This window comes from Elephantulus edwardii, unplaced genomic scaffold (genome assembly GCF_000299155.1).
Source record: "Elephantulus edwardii isolate Elephantulus edwardi_28Jun2011 unplaced genomic scaffold, EleEdw1.0 scaffold00006, whole genome shotgun sequence".
In the NCBI taxonomy this organism is placed as follows: Eukaryota; Metazoa; Chordata; class Mammalia; order Macroscelidea; family Macroscelididae; genus Elephantulus; species Elephantulus edwardii.
The window spans coordinates 34,014,434-34,029,001 of NW_006399756.1; the positions used below are offsets into that span (position 1 = coordinate 34,014,434).

Here is a 14,568-nt window from a genome sequence, read left to right on the forward strand (position 1 = left end):
CGTAATGTCACTATACATACTGAAACAACTGCAAAAATTACTTTTCTCTTACTTTTACCCTTGAACTCTTAAATAATTCTTTAAAAAAAAAAATATATTGAGCTTCAGAGGATGGGGCGACCCCCATGACTATTTATCAATTCTACCTCTGAATTTTAAATACGTTTTCAGAGGGTGGGGTATAGTCCCCATGAAATCTTTTTCTTCCCTTAAATTTGCCCTTTAAGGGGTGAGAGAATCCTCATGAAAATTTTTTTCTAATTCTATCCTTAATTTCCAAGGAGTGAAGATTCTCTCATGACCCTGTTTTTAATTGTCCTGAAAGTTTCACTTACCCTGAGTGAATTCCCTTTCGGTTCCTGGTGTCTGCTCGAAAAAGAGAAAAAAAGAGAAACCACCACCTTATCCAAAGAAAAACCACCACCTTGTCCCAAGTTCGGGCGCCAGAATGTTGCAGACCGAAGGCCCCAAAGAATAGAATAAATTTATAATAAAGAGACAAACATCCAGGAATGATATAGAACAGAGAATGTGAAAAACAGGGGGCCAACAGTTCCCATGACTGAAGGCACGGAGCCATGCTTCTCTTGAGTATTTATACAGAAAAACAAGGAAGTACAAAACAAAGGATAGTGGTGAAATCTTTTACAGATAAGGCCAAGTTCGTCTTTAAGTTAATCTCAAGAGGGAGGGATTCATTTGATAAAAACTAAGAACAATGTTGACTCCTAGGTGACCGTCAGCTTGTATTAAGCCTCCCTCTTTTCCCGATACAGCATTCGGTCTACTATTATTAATTTTGATATTCGGCTTCCCTCAATGGCTGATACAATTGACATCACTCAATTGTAACCTAGGGGAACTCTGGTGGCTTGTGGGAAGGAGTTTCACTGCTAATCCAAAGGCAGATGGTTAAAATCCACCAGCTGCTTTGAGGAAAAAAACTGGAAAATTTCCTTTGTGATTTACAGCCTCTGAAAATCCACGGGAGGCTCAGCAATGAGTGGGTTACAACTCAAACGGCAATGAGTTTTACGTTTTTTGTTTTTGAAAACCTTGTAACCTAGAAAAGGTTGAATTAGCAAAAGTTGCCCTATGTGTATTTTCACAACAGTAAAAATCACCATAATAATGAAAGAATCAGGATTGGAGTCTATCTTTTGGCTCAAGAACCTGAGTTTCAAGGCCTTGTAAGAGACTGTGTTGAGGCCTGAAGGTTTTCCTTTTGAACAAAATAAGTTCTTGTCTTTTCCTCTCTCTTCCTTCTCAGCCCCTTATCATCTGGTGCCTGGATGCTGTAACAGTCATTCAACTGCTCTGACCGACCAGAAGTGTTCTCTGTCCCAGTCTACCCACCTCGCTGCTGCCTGATTAATCTGCCCAAAACATCCTCTCATCTTGTCACCCCCTCCACCATCAAATACTGTATCAAATCCGTGGGAAAGAACGTAGTCACATATGAGCCCCTCAGATAACCTTACATTGACAGAAAATAAAAGGAGGAGTGAGAATAAAACGAACTGGAAGGTCCTTTTCTGCCAGGAAGCTATTATCCCTGATTAATATCCTCTATTATTATCATCCCCATTTTGCAGATGAATTAAGTGAGGTAACTGAAGTCATGGGGCCCAGTTCCAAATCACACAGCTAATCATGGAGGGTTGCTGTGCTGCAGACAGAGCCCACGTGCCTGTCTAGTCTGTTTTCTGGGAAAGATTGTAATAGGCAGGTCATTTGCTCCCTTCAGTGATAGGTGGACAACAGGCAGGAAACTCTCTTCTTTTGCCTGCTCCAGCTTTGACGGTGTTCAGATGAGGGGACCACTGAGCCCAGCGCCCGGTGGGTTTCCAGCTCCTTCCTCATCTCTATCTAAATGAGGCAGTAGCACCAGCCTGCCCAGGGCTGAGCTCTCCCAGGGCTGACATTCTGTGATTACCGAGCATTGGTGGAATAGGGGGGAGTTAATTGAGTGAGTTAGTAATTTGGTTGCCAGGGTAACTCTTCTCTGATTGGAAGGAAGAGATCACAGGGTTTGACACAGACTTTGCTGGGTAGGGAAGTGGTTTCTGATCTTCACTCCATGTTTCTGGTTCTGAGCTGGAAAAGGAAAGAGCAAAAAGGGATAACAATTGGATTCAAATATTATAGCATTTGTGCCTTATTTAAAATAAAATCTTAGTATATAGAGTTCTCTGTGGGGTGCGGCTTTCTTTTCTCCAGATCGCTTCTGCCATTTGTCAATTGCCATGTTTTAATTTGTTTCCCCGTTGGGTTTACAGACTGCTTCTTCTTTTCATCTCTCCCAGGCTGTTTTATGTGGTCAGCTGTCTTTATAGGATGCTGGGCATTTTGTTAAGGAAGTGGTTACAGCAAACCTGGTTTTCCCAAGCTCAGCTTGGAGACCTAAGGCAGAGTACCCAGGGTTCTAATGATAGGGACTGGCAAGTTGCACTATTCCGGGGGTGGGGGTGGGGGTTGTTCACACGTAGCATGTGTGTGGTGTTTGCAGTGAACAGTACTGGACCTTGTCTGATAATATTCATAGGCCACTTGGGCTCTGGGGGAAACACAATTGAACTGGGAGTCCAGAAACTCGGTTCCCAACTCTTCTAGGTCTTTGATCTTCATTCTCGATCATTCTGCGCTTTCACCTTCCCTGGACTATCTTCCACCTACAAAATGGGATAGTAATTAAAAAAAAAAATTTCACGTAAACGCTTCCTTAAGGATCTCTGGTGGTATCGTTCAGGTAGGGAATTGCACAGCTACCCAAGGACCAACATTTCTGGTGGTTTGAATTCACTAGATGTTGTGTGGTGGAAAGATGAGCAGCCTTCTCCTGTGCAATCTATAGCCTCAGAAACTTGCTAGAGGGGCAACTGAACTTTAGGCCAGTTCAGCATTTACAGTAATGAGAGAGAGAGAGTGCTAGAGAGTGAGAGAATGTTTCTTATTCCTGGGATAAATTCCTTTGCAGGACTTTAAAAAGCTGATTATGGCATTATGGTACCTTTCAAATGCCTGATAAATACTATGTATTTGTTTGCTCCAGTCTTCCTTTAAGGAGGAAGACTCTTTGCATGACATACTTAATGTTCTCGGCTGATAACTGCAAAGTTGGAGCCTCCAGACCATCCAGAGGTGCCTTGGACAAGAGGCCTGACAATCTACTCCCTCAGTGTGGCCGCTGAAATCCCCATGAGGCACAATTCTCCTAACACAGATGGGGTCAGAACAAGTTGGAAATGAATTGATGACAACTGGTTTTGTATGTGGCAAGCTCAAGTTTGATTTTTGTCTTAACTAATCATTCTAAGTTAAGCTAGTACAGGGTGCGGTGGCTAGTTTGAGGATAGACACACTGGATTGTTACCAAACCTCTGACCTTTAAGGAGTCCTGTCCCAACTGGAACCAGAACCCCAAGGCTATCCAACTTCAGGGGAAGTCCTCCCCTTGCTATTTTCTGCTCATGTCCAGTGACCAATACAGCCTGCTGCACAGCACTGACAGAAGTGTCTCCTTCCCTTGCTAGGAAGCACTGGACTCAGCCCCTGTGCCTTGCTGGACAGGCCTGGCTCAGTGGATTCTGAGGGGATTTTTCAGAAGACATTGGGGTATATTAGAGAGCAAATGGGGAGGTAGAGAGTACAGGCAGCAGTCAGCAGGGAGTTAGAAAATCAGGATTTTTCTATTATAGAGTGCCCAATCTAGAAGGCTTTAGGAGGATCATGGCTTACTTCTATTTCTTGAGAAACAGAGGGCCTGGCTACTCAGGGCAGCCATGGAAGGAAGTAGTAGTGAGAAGAGTAGGGGGTAGGGACTAGATACTATTCCTCTCTAGTACGTGCCAGCCACTGTGCACCCTTTATCTCCTTATCCCTGCTGTACAGACAAGGAAACTGAAGCCCACAGAGATTGAGCAACTTGTCCAAGGTTCCTCATTTGGCATATGTGGACTTGAGCCCTAGGATCCTTTTTTACCGCCCAACCCAACCCAGTCCCTGCTTGGTGAATTGTTCCTTCCCTTCCCAGAAGAACAAACAGCAATGATTCAAAAGGGGACGGATAGATCGCTGAGAATGGCAAAGGATGGGACATTGCTTTATTCTGTTGTGCATGAGTCTCTGAGTCAGAAGCGATCCAACTGCAGCTAACAAGAGATGTCACTACTGAGGGAGGGAATTGTAGTTATGTGCCAAAGGCAAAGAGGGGAGTCCTTTATTGCCTTCTCAGCTGGTTTTTCTATCACCATAGCCTGCATCTACAATAGCCACCAGGCTCAAGGGCCACGTCATGGAACAAATCCACTAATGACCACTGAGCCAAACCAAACCAAGGCCAGCTGCTGTGGTGCTGATTCCAACTCATAAAGACCCCATTCGTTTATTAGAGTAGCACTAGATTCTGCACAGGAAAACACATAACTCTTGAAAGCAAATTGCCAGGCCTTTTTTTTTTTTGAGGGCCCTTCATGTGGGTTACGACCACTTTTTAGTTGTTGTTGTTATGTGCCATCGAGTCGCTTGCGACTTATAGCGACTCTATGTACAGGAGCCCTAAATTACACCATTCTATCCAGTGCCAACCTCACCATCTCAAACGCACTCATTCGCACCACTCCACTCACAGAATCGATCCGTCTCGAGGGTCTTCCTCTCCTTCGCCACCCCTCCACTCTGCCAAACATTATGTCCTTCTCCAAGGACCAGTCCCTCCTTGCAACATGCCCAAAGTATGTCAGACAAAGCTTCAGGATCCTTGAATCCAAGGAGCATTCCGGCTTCATCTTCTCCAGGACAAAATACTGTCATCTGACTCATAGCTGACTCTAACAGGCTTTCTGAGGCCATAAATCCCATAGGAGGAGATTGTTCATATTTTTCAAAAAGCCACTGTTGGATTCGAATTGCCAGAGTGGAGCTGCCTTTGGGTTACGGAGTGCTCGGTTAGTAGCTGTTGTTCAGAGCCATAGAGCGGGAACTAACCCCTAGCTGACCCTGTGGTGGGTTTTCAGAGGCAGTAAACCACACAGGATACTGCCCATCTCTCTTGTGAGGAGCCGCTGGTGAATCCAACACATCTCCTTACACTAAGCCCTCAGTGCTCCCGAGTTAGTAGCTGAGCATCAGCCTTGCACCACCCAAACACTTTAATGACTGCAGTAGAAAGAAAAAGTGATTTCCCAGTCTGTGATGAGTGATATGATTGATGGCCTTAGCTAATAGGCAGAGGCACTCCATAAAATATCTTCATTACTAACCAGCAATCCAAATGACTCTTGAGGCTAGAGTGAATGGGATTGGTCCAAAATGTGACCTCACTTTCATTTAATTTCATGCCAGGACCAATACACACCCAGGCGCAGACCCTGTCTAACGCGTGAGATCCTCAGACACAAAGGCGCTCTAATTACCATGGGCAAAGCCTGGCTGACAGGGATTTCAGGTGTTTTCATGTTAGGGAGATCAGAGAATTGTGCTCTGTACTGCTTTCCTGCTGACAGCAAGGATAAAACCAAACAAAAAACCCAACACATTTATTCAAAACAGACTTAAGATAAAATCCTATGATCAGGACAGCCACAGTTTCAGACACTCCGGTGCGAAGTGTAGTTATGTCAATAGCCACATCTGGATGATGGACAAACTATTGAATCTTACAAAATTAGAACATGAAGGGGTTTGCTCCCTCAGAGCAAGCAGCATGCTCCAAGCCCCTCAGCACGGTTCACAAAGGCCAAGCCTGCAGCTTCACCGTTTGGAGGGTCTCCTTTTCTACCCGGTTTCCCCTCACTTACAAAAGAGAGCGGGCATGGCTGGGGGAGGGGTAGGAGGAGAAAATCAACTCCATCTACCCAGGGAATGGCAGCTGTTATTGCAAATGGTCCCGGAGAGCCCATTATAAGCTGCTGTGTGTTAGGCTGTGTCCCTGGAGTGGCTGTCACGTGGCCTCTCCCAAGTCCCCAGCCCGGGCCCCTAGGAACGCCAGCGACATTCGCTTCAGTAGGACAGCAGAGGCGCCGAGGGGCAGAAGGACGCGGGTGTGGGGGGGCATGCTTCAGGGCAAGTGTCCGGTGCAGCCGGGAGGGTGGCCAGGGGCGACCGCCCGCCCCGTGGGAAGCAGCGGCGCCTGGCTCGGCCCCGCCTCACCACACCCGCGGTGGTAGTGGTGCTCAGTGTCCTCAGCAGACTTCAGCAATTGCAAAACACCGTGATCTTCCAGGAGTACAGGCACAATCCCGCAGCTCCTCTGCCAGCCTGGCGCCCCTCAAAACCTTCGGAGCGCCCCAGAAACCGACCTTAAACTCCAGGCTGTTACCATGCTCTTATGAGGACTACTGCGCGCCTCACCCTACCTGGCTGTCACTCCACATCTCCTGTGCCCCTGGCACCAGTACTTTCCTACCCTAGACACACAGCCTTCCACCAAGGATGTGCGGAGCTAAGAAGGTGCAAGGAAAAAAAGGCTACTTCTATTCAATCCCTAAAGGTTCGTTTCACATTACATGCGTTTTGTATTAAGAACGAGCACCTCTAAAGACATAAGCCTCCCCCTCCCCCCAATACAAATGTTCAAGTCTGGCAGTTTGGGGTACTCCTATTTCTTCCCCCAAATGCATCAGGAACCAGCCCTGAAAAAGTCAATCAAGTAACTGGGATATCTTCCAGCCAGAGCCCAGTGAGACCGGCTGGAGGGTGTTGAGGCCCTGTCTTGGCCAGCATCCTTCTCCAGCTCTGAAGTCTTGAGAAGGATGGACTGGGGCCACTTGACTAGAGGGTCCTTGAGTCTCCAGGAGGGCAGCACGCTTTGCCACCAGTACAGGTTTGTTTTACCAGGACTGTAATCTTGGGGTGCGAACTGTAACCTGCGTTAAATAGGGCCTGCATTTCAAAGAGGTGTTCTCCCTCAGCTTCCCGAGGAAACTGGGCGAGATTTTGAGTCTGCCTCTTCATTAGCTTATTTTTCCAGCTTATAAAAGCGCGAGTTCACCAGCTTTGGGCAGAACTGCAGCTTCCAGGGGACCTTAAGCCCTCAGAGGCTGGCGCTGTGGGCACCCGAGGAGTGTTAGCTGCCAGGGACAAGAAGGTCCGCAGCCCTGAGCGGTGCGCTCCTCCTGGACGTGCCAGGGTCACTAAAAGCTGCTCGAGGGTTGCGGGGCGAAAGGGGCTCATGCGCTGGGGCCGTCGCCACGGGTCCCAGGGGCGGGCGTTGGGGAAGCTTTGCTTGGAGCTGCAGCCGTCTCGAGTGAAGCCTCCGCACCGCCTCCTTGATGAGGTTCCCGGAGAGCACTAGCTGCTGCAGGAGCCGGTGCGGGTCGTCGTCACTGGTGCGGGCTTCCGATTGGGGCCCGCGTCTCTGTTGCAGGCGGCGGGAGGAGGCAGCACCACGGAGCCAACCTCGCCGGCAGGGGCCAGACAGCGGCTGCGGGGCGCCGGGCTTGTCGGATCCCTGAGGCCCATCAAAGCCGGCCTGGGGGGATAGCAGCTGCAGCGCGCCGGTGCCGGCGGTGAGCTCCGCCACGCAGTAGGGCGCAGCCCGGCCCCGCACGCGGCCGCGGTCCCCGAGGGTGCAGCGCAGGGCTCCCGGACCGGCGGCTTCGGTCGACGAGGGCGCAGGCGACAGAAACAGAGGCAGGGCCGGGGACCGGGCCTTGTCCGCCGGCACCGCGGGCAGGGGTCGAGGGGGCTGCAGCGGCGGCCCGGGCGGTGCGCACGGGGAGGCCGGTCTGTCCTGGGACGCGTCCAGCTGCAGCGCCTCGCCGATCTGGGCCACCAACCGGTCCACTTCGCCCGAGCCGCCCAGCGTCACCGACTGCTCCAGCAGGAGGACGCTGCTCTCCTCTTCTTCCTCCCCCTCCGCTTCCTCGCTGGCTTCCTCTTCCTCCTCCCTCCGGCACGGCATGGCCCTCTGCCCGGGCACCCGGAGTTCTGCTGGCTCCGCTGGCCACTCGGCTTCTCTCCAGGCTCGGTGGGCCGCGGCAGAGCCGGGCGCGGTGCTAAGGCCGGAGCCGGGGGGCCAGGGCGGACGCGGAAGCCGGAGCCCGCCTGGCGCTAGCCGCGCGCCAGCAGCCGCGGGAGCCGGAATCCTACCGGCTCGCCTTGATTTGTAAACAATGGGTGACGTAGTGTCGGACCCTACCACTGCACCCGGGATAGGGGTGGCCAGTCATTGGGGGACAGGACGCCTGCAGGACTGCGGTTCAGGATGAAGCCCTGATGCCTCTGAGCTCTGGAGGGCTGAGTGCTGATTGCGCCAGCGCACTGGGGAGCCGGTCTTCTCTTACTCGGCTGGCAGTGATGGGCATTTCCCGAAGATAGACACCGACGTGAAACCCGTTGGTTTCTTCCACACACGAGCACATACACTTACACACACCTACACACACCCCTCCTCTGGACGCAACAGTTCTTCTGGTGGCTTTGCATTTTCGAGGTCTTAGATGCTGGCACCTGGGGAGTGAGGAGAGAGGTGCGTGACTGGAGGGGGAAACTGGCCAAGGACCTGGCTGGAGGTTTACCGAACCGAAACTAACAGATGAAAGGCGCTGGTGAGTGTGGCAGATTTGAAAATGGCAAAGAAAGACCACACATTTATATAATGCTCGATCAAGAACCTAGACCAGGGCCGGCTTCATCAGAGACCTAGGAGGTTGGCGGGCCTGGGAGGGGGCTGTGAGCTAGAATGCTCTTTTAAGACAGATTCATCTGACTAGTACTGGAAGATTAACTTTCAGGGCGTCGCAGGAGAGGAGAATGGAGAGTTGTTTGGATGGAAATGGAAATGTGGATAAGCTTAACTCTTTAACTATTATGATTGACTAGATAGTTAACCTAGACTTCATTTTTAACCAGAAGGGTAGAAAATGATCCTTTAGTTTCATGTTACTTGGGGGGCTTTGAACCACTATTCAGAATTCCAAGTCCTTCGTGCTTCACTTTCAAACACTGCACTTGTAGGTAAACTTTTAGTCCACCTACCTTTAAAAGCCAACTAGGCACAATTGTTATCAAGCCATAAAAATACAAAACACTACCTTGAACTCGATTCTGGCTCTTAGTAATCCTTAGGACAAAATAAAATTTCCTCATAGGGTTTCTAAGTCTGGGAACCACAAGTGGACTATCAAGTCTTTCCTCTTCAAGTGGCTGGTGGTTTGAACTGCTGACCGATGCAGCCGCAGCACTGCGAGGGTTCTTCCTTGGATTGTATCTGAGTGGTGGAAATATTCTAAAAATGGATGACACTCTTGGTTGCACAACTCAGTAAATTCACTAAAAATAATCTAATGTAATCATCAAATGAGTGAAATTTATTCTATATAAGTTGTTAGGTGCTATCGAGTCAAGTACGATTCATAGCAACCCTATGAACAACAGACCTGAACCCTGCCCTATCTTGTGTCATCCTTATCATCTCAGATAGATACATTTCAGTCCATTGCTGCAGTCACCATATCAATCCACTTTATTGTGGGTTTTTCTCCCTTTTACCAACCCTCCAGCTTTCCAAGCATGATATCCCTTCCCAGGAAATAGACTCTCCAAGCAACTTGTTCAAAGATGAAGCTCCTTGCTTCCAGGGAGCACTCTAGTAACACCTTTTCTAGGACATACCTGCTTGTACTTGGCAGTTCATGAGATACTCAGTACTCTTATCTGACACCCCAGTTCAATTCTTCTTCTGTCATCCATATTTGTTGTCCAGCAGCTCTCAGAGGCATAGCTAGTAATTGAGAAGACCATGGCCTAAATCAGGTGCACAGTAGTCTTCAAACTGACATGATTGCTCTTCAGTATTTTGGAGAGGTTCTTAACAGGAGACTTGCCCAAAACAATATATCTCTTGATTTCCTGACTCTTGGCACCAAGGATGTTGATTGTGGATCCAAGCAAGATGAAGTCATTGATAAGTTTCAATCCTTTCTCCATCTATCATGTTGTTGCATATTGGCCTGGTGATAAGGACCTTTTCTTTCTTGATCTAATCTATACTGAAGGCTGTTTCTTGAGGTTGAGATCTAATCCATACTGAAGGATGTAGTCTTCGATCCTCTGTAGCAAGCATTTTGGACCCTCCTCACTTTGCCAAGCAAGGTTGTGTCATCTACATTACGCAGGTTGTTGATGAGTCTTCCTCTGATCCTGATGCCACATTCTTCATAGAATCTGGCTTCATGAATTATTTGCTTAGCATATAGATTGAATAGGTTTGGAGAAAGGATACAACTCTGACATATACCCTTCTTTTTTTTTTAATTTTTATTGGGAAAAAACAAATTGGGGGTACAAGGAGGTGAGGGTTGGGGCAGAAGGGTGAGGATGGGCAGGGATGCAGTTGCAGAGCTGCAGAGACATATACCCTTCTTGATTTTAGACTGTGCAGTGTTCCCTTGCTCCTGTGTGGACAACAGCTTTTGATTTAGGTATAGATTTTGCATGAACACAATTAAGTGTTCTGCCATTCTTCCTAATGTTAGCCACAGTTTGTTGTGTTCCACACAGTCAAAGGCCTTTGCATAGTCAATAAAACACAGACATTCTTCTGTTATTTTCTTATTTCAGCCAGGATCCATCTGGCATGTACAGTGATACTCTTGGTGCCACAGTGTCTTCTAAGCTCGGCTTGAACTCCTGGCAGTTCCCTGTCACTTCCAGCAGTTTTGGGGTTTTTTTTGTTTTGGTTTTTTACCCCCATGTGATATTAATGGAATTTTTCTTTTATCATTTACCACATTGTGTTAGATATAAATGATATATCTGTAAAATTGTTTAAAGAGATCTCTGGTTATAATAATATATTGAGATGCTAACTGAAGGGTCAGCAGTTTGAAGCCAGGAATAGTCTCTGGGAAAAGAAAGAGCCTGGGAGCCTCTTATTTAAAGCAGCTAGTCAGCAGAAGATCAGCCATTGTGATTAACAGTTCATGAGGCTTTGGGAAAACTTATTTAGAGTAGTTAAGACAGGTAAATTTGGCCTTTTTGATTAACAGTGTGTTGGATTTGGGGAACCTCTAATTTAAAGCAATTTGGAAACTGAAGATGGGCCATGGTGTTTTGAATTCACTAGTGATTTTGAATGGGCATTTTCCTCCCGTACAATTTCATCTCTAAAAACTTGCTGGTGGGTCAGTTCTGAGTCAGTTCTGACTCCATGGTAGTGTGTTTTAGTTTTTCTTCTCTTTATGAGCTATTTATAGTTAGTACTGTATATACTATTTATAGTTAGTTATTTATATACTGTTTTTAGTTCCTAACTAACTTTGAGCCATTTGCCTTTTCTGGAATCAGTACAGTCTCTCTATATGCATATGGAGTAACTTCTCAGAATAAACCTTTTGTTTAAATTTTTTAAAAACTGAAAATTGGAAACCATTCAAGCCACTCTAAAAGACAGAGTAGAATTGCTGTACAGACTTTCTAAGTCTATAAATCTTCACTGAAGCAGACTTCCTCTTATTTCTTCCTCAGAGCTGTTGGTGGGTTTGAACTACCAACCTTTCATTGCAGCTGAGTGCTTAACTATATACCATCTGGCTTTCTTAAGAATCCAGATAACAATTAAAGAACAGACTCTTCTGGGACTAAGTGACCAAGTGCTAAGACTGAAACCAATTTTTGTCCTTACCTGGCTTCATTTAAAAGTTAAAAATCTCTTGTATAGTCATCATGGTTGATATGCCCCTGGAGGGGAGAGGCGGGAGGCTCCTTGGTTGAGGACCTCTCACAATTGGATAGTATGGAGGAGCTGAGTGAAATCCTCAAAACTGTACTTAAGTGTTATTACTTCAGAGGGGATGGTTGCTGAACATACTTTTCAAGTAAGCAGATACTCATCGCTTTGGACAACCATGTCTTTCCCATTTCCTACTGCCCTCTCTTCCAGCCGGTTCTATAGCAAATGACCCTGAAACCTCTTCTGTTTTCACATATTTGGAGAAAGTTTTCCTGATTCTATTCAGTCATTCAAGTGAAAAATGCCCCAACTTTCATTTAATTTTCTCACAGTTTGAACTCAGTCATTGCTGTCATCACATCCAGTTCTTATTTCTTGAGTGGTAGAACATTCTGGATTGTCTGACCTGACAGCTTTGTTGAGGACTGCCCTTCCTGGGTGTCATTGTCATGGCAGTGTCTATGTCTGTAGAAACAGAATGACCAGGGGTCCTGAGTTAGTTTGAGTGACCTACAGGGACAATACAGAAATAAAACTCTCATAACTGCACACCTAGATTTAACTATTCGTAACAGTTGGCAAATTTTCTTCAGGTCTTCTTTTATAAACATTCCCCAGATTATGTGTTCTCTATGTATAATTTTGCATACTGTAATACATTTTTTTGTCAAGGTATAATTTACATATAATAAAATGTAGATCTTACGGGCTCAATTAAATGAGTCTTACTAATGGTATATATCTTTGTGCACTATGCTATCGTTCATCTTACCGATGGTATATACCATTGTACTTGCCAACCAAAACAAGACAGCTTTTCCATCACCCCAGAAATTTCCCTTAACCCTTTAATCATAACAGTCTTTGTGCCCGCTACTAATTCACATTTTCCTCCCCACCATAGATGCTAGTTCTAGAACTTCTAAATAATATACTGTTTTTAACAGCCTGATGATATACTTCCATCACAGTCAAAACTTAATAAGCAGTTCTGCTTTGTAACATACTGATTATTATGAGTTAGGATTGACTTAGTGGTAAAGAATTTAATATCTATTAATAGTAAAATCCCTAGAGCCAAAAGAAGACATTAAGTCTATTCCAACTGAATACCATCTCAAGAACAGATTTGAAAAACAGCAGTGGGATGCCATCTCCCCCCAGGAGCAGTAGCAAAGTGTAACAGAATACCAAGCAATAAATGTTGGAGAGAATGTGGAACTCTTATGCTTTGCTGGTGGGATTGTAAAAAGGCAGTTTGACATTTCCTCAAAAAGCTGAACATAGAAATCCCATATGACCCAGGTGTTCTACTTATAGGAATATACACCAGGGAAATTAGAACTGAAAATGGACATATGTTTACCTATGTTCATAACAGCATTATTCACAATAGGAAGAAAGTGGAAGCATACCAAATTCCCATTAACAGATGGATTGAAAAATTGTGGAATATTCACACAATCGAATACTATGCAGCAGTAAGGAACAATGACTTCATAAAATACTGTATGATATGGGAGAGTCTAGACAGCATTATGCTGAGTGAACTAACTCGGTCTCATAAAGGACAAATACTGCATACGACAATTATCATAAAAAGTGAAGGATAACTAGTAAGGTGTGGATGTGTATAAATGTCCAAAAGGGTAAGGAGATGGAAAAAGAGGAAAGTTGGAAATCAATAGGATACCAGAATTTATTGGGCAGAAGGGGACAGGAGATGAAGGAGTAGGAAAGTTCAATGAGGACTCAAAAAGATGGGATAATAATAGACATAGCTCAATAGTAACTAACTATATTCAATACAATGTGTATAAATGATTGCATGAAACGCAATGTAAATGAAAGATTGAGTAAAACACAATGTGAGTGAATGAAACACAAGGTAAGTCAATTATCATATGCAAATCAATAGAAAATAAAGAGGAAAAAAAAAGAATAGATTTGATGCATTGAACACTAATGAGCAAAGGCCAGATGAGTTGTGGAACAACATGAAAGATATCAGACATGAAGAAAGCAAAAGGTTCTTATAAATACAGGAAGGAGGAAACTGTCAGGCCAGAACCAAGGTGATTCTGGGAAGTTTCGGCCTCCTCCCAAAAATATTTGATTCCCACTTGCCCTCCCCACTCTGTGTTCTTTCCCACAATGACACCATGACTAAGAAACAAAATAAACCACCTTTTTTTTCCCAAAAAAAAAAAAAGGGAGAACAAAGGATTCAAGGAATGTCAACATGTCAACAAAGGGGGTGAACAGCTTTGCAGACACTGTCGCCTCAGCAGTATAGTTGTTTGTTACGCTTGCCCCAGCCATGGTCAATCCTGTCGTGTACTTCGACATCACCGCCGATGGTGAACCTTTAGGTCGCGTCTCCTTTGAGCTGTTTGCAGATAAAGTCCCAAAGACAGCAGAAAACTTCTGTGCTCTGAGTACTGGGGAGAAAGGATTTGGTTACAAGGGTTCCTGCTTTCACAGAATCATTCCTGGGTTCATGTGCCAGGGTGGAGACTTCACACGCCATAATGGTACTGGTGGCAAGTCCATCTATGGGAGAAGTTTGATGATGAGAACTTCATCCTGAAGCACACAGGTCCTGGCATCCTGTCCATGGCAAATGCTGGACCCAATACAAACGGTTCCCAGGTTTTTATCTGTACTGCTAAGACTGAATGGTTGGATGGCAAGCATGTAGTCTTTGGCAAGGTGAAAGAAGGCATGAACATTGTGGAAGCCATGGAGCGCTTCAGGTCCAGGAATGGCAAGACCAGCAAGAAGATCACCATTGCTGACTGTGGACAGCTCTAATTATGATCTGTATTTCATGTTTTCTCTTAATCACCACATCATTCCAGAAATCACCTTGCGACCCCCAGTGTGCTTGCAGT

The 14,568-nt window shown here is 45.9% G+C and overlaps 1 protein-coding gene across 1 annotated transcript; it reads right to left on the reverse strand.

Annotated features, from left to right (window-relative positions):
* Positions 1-7,066: 7,066 nt before the first annotated feature.
* FRAT1 (frequently rearranged in advanced T-cell lymphomas) lies at positions 7,067-7,903 on the reverse strand. Its single transcript, XM_006880073.1, has one exon. The coding sequence runs from the start codon at positions 7,901-7,903 to the stop codon at positions 7,067-7,069; it is 837 nt and encodes a 278-aa protein (XP_006880135.1).
* Positions 7,904-14,568: the final 6,665 nt, after the last annotated feature.

Coding starts and splice junctions, on each gene's coding strand:
- FRAT1 (XM_006880073.1), bottom strand. CDS start 7,903: ATGCCGTGCCGGAGGGAGGAGGAAGAGGAAGCCAGCGAGGAAGCGGAG.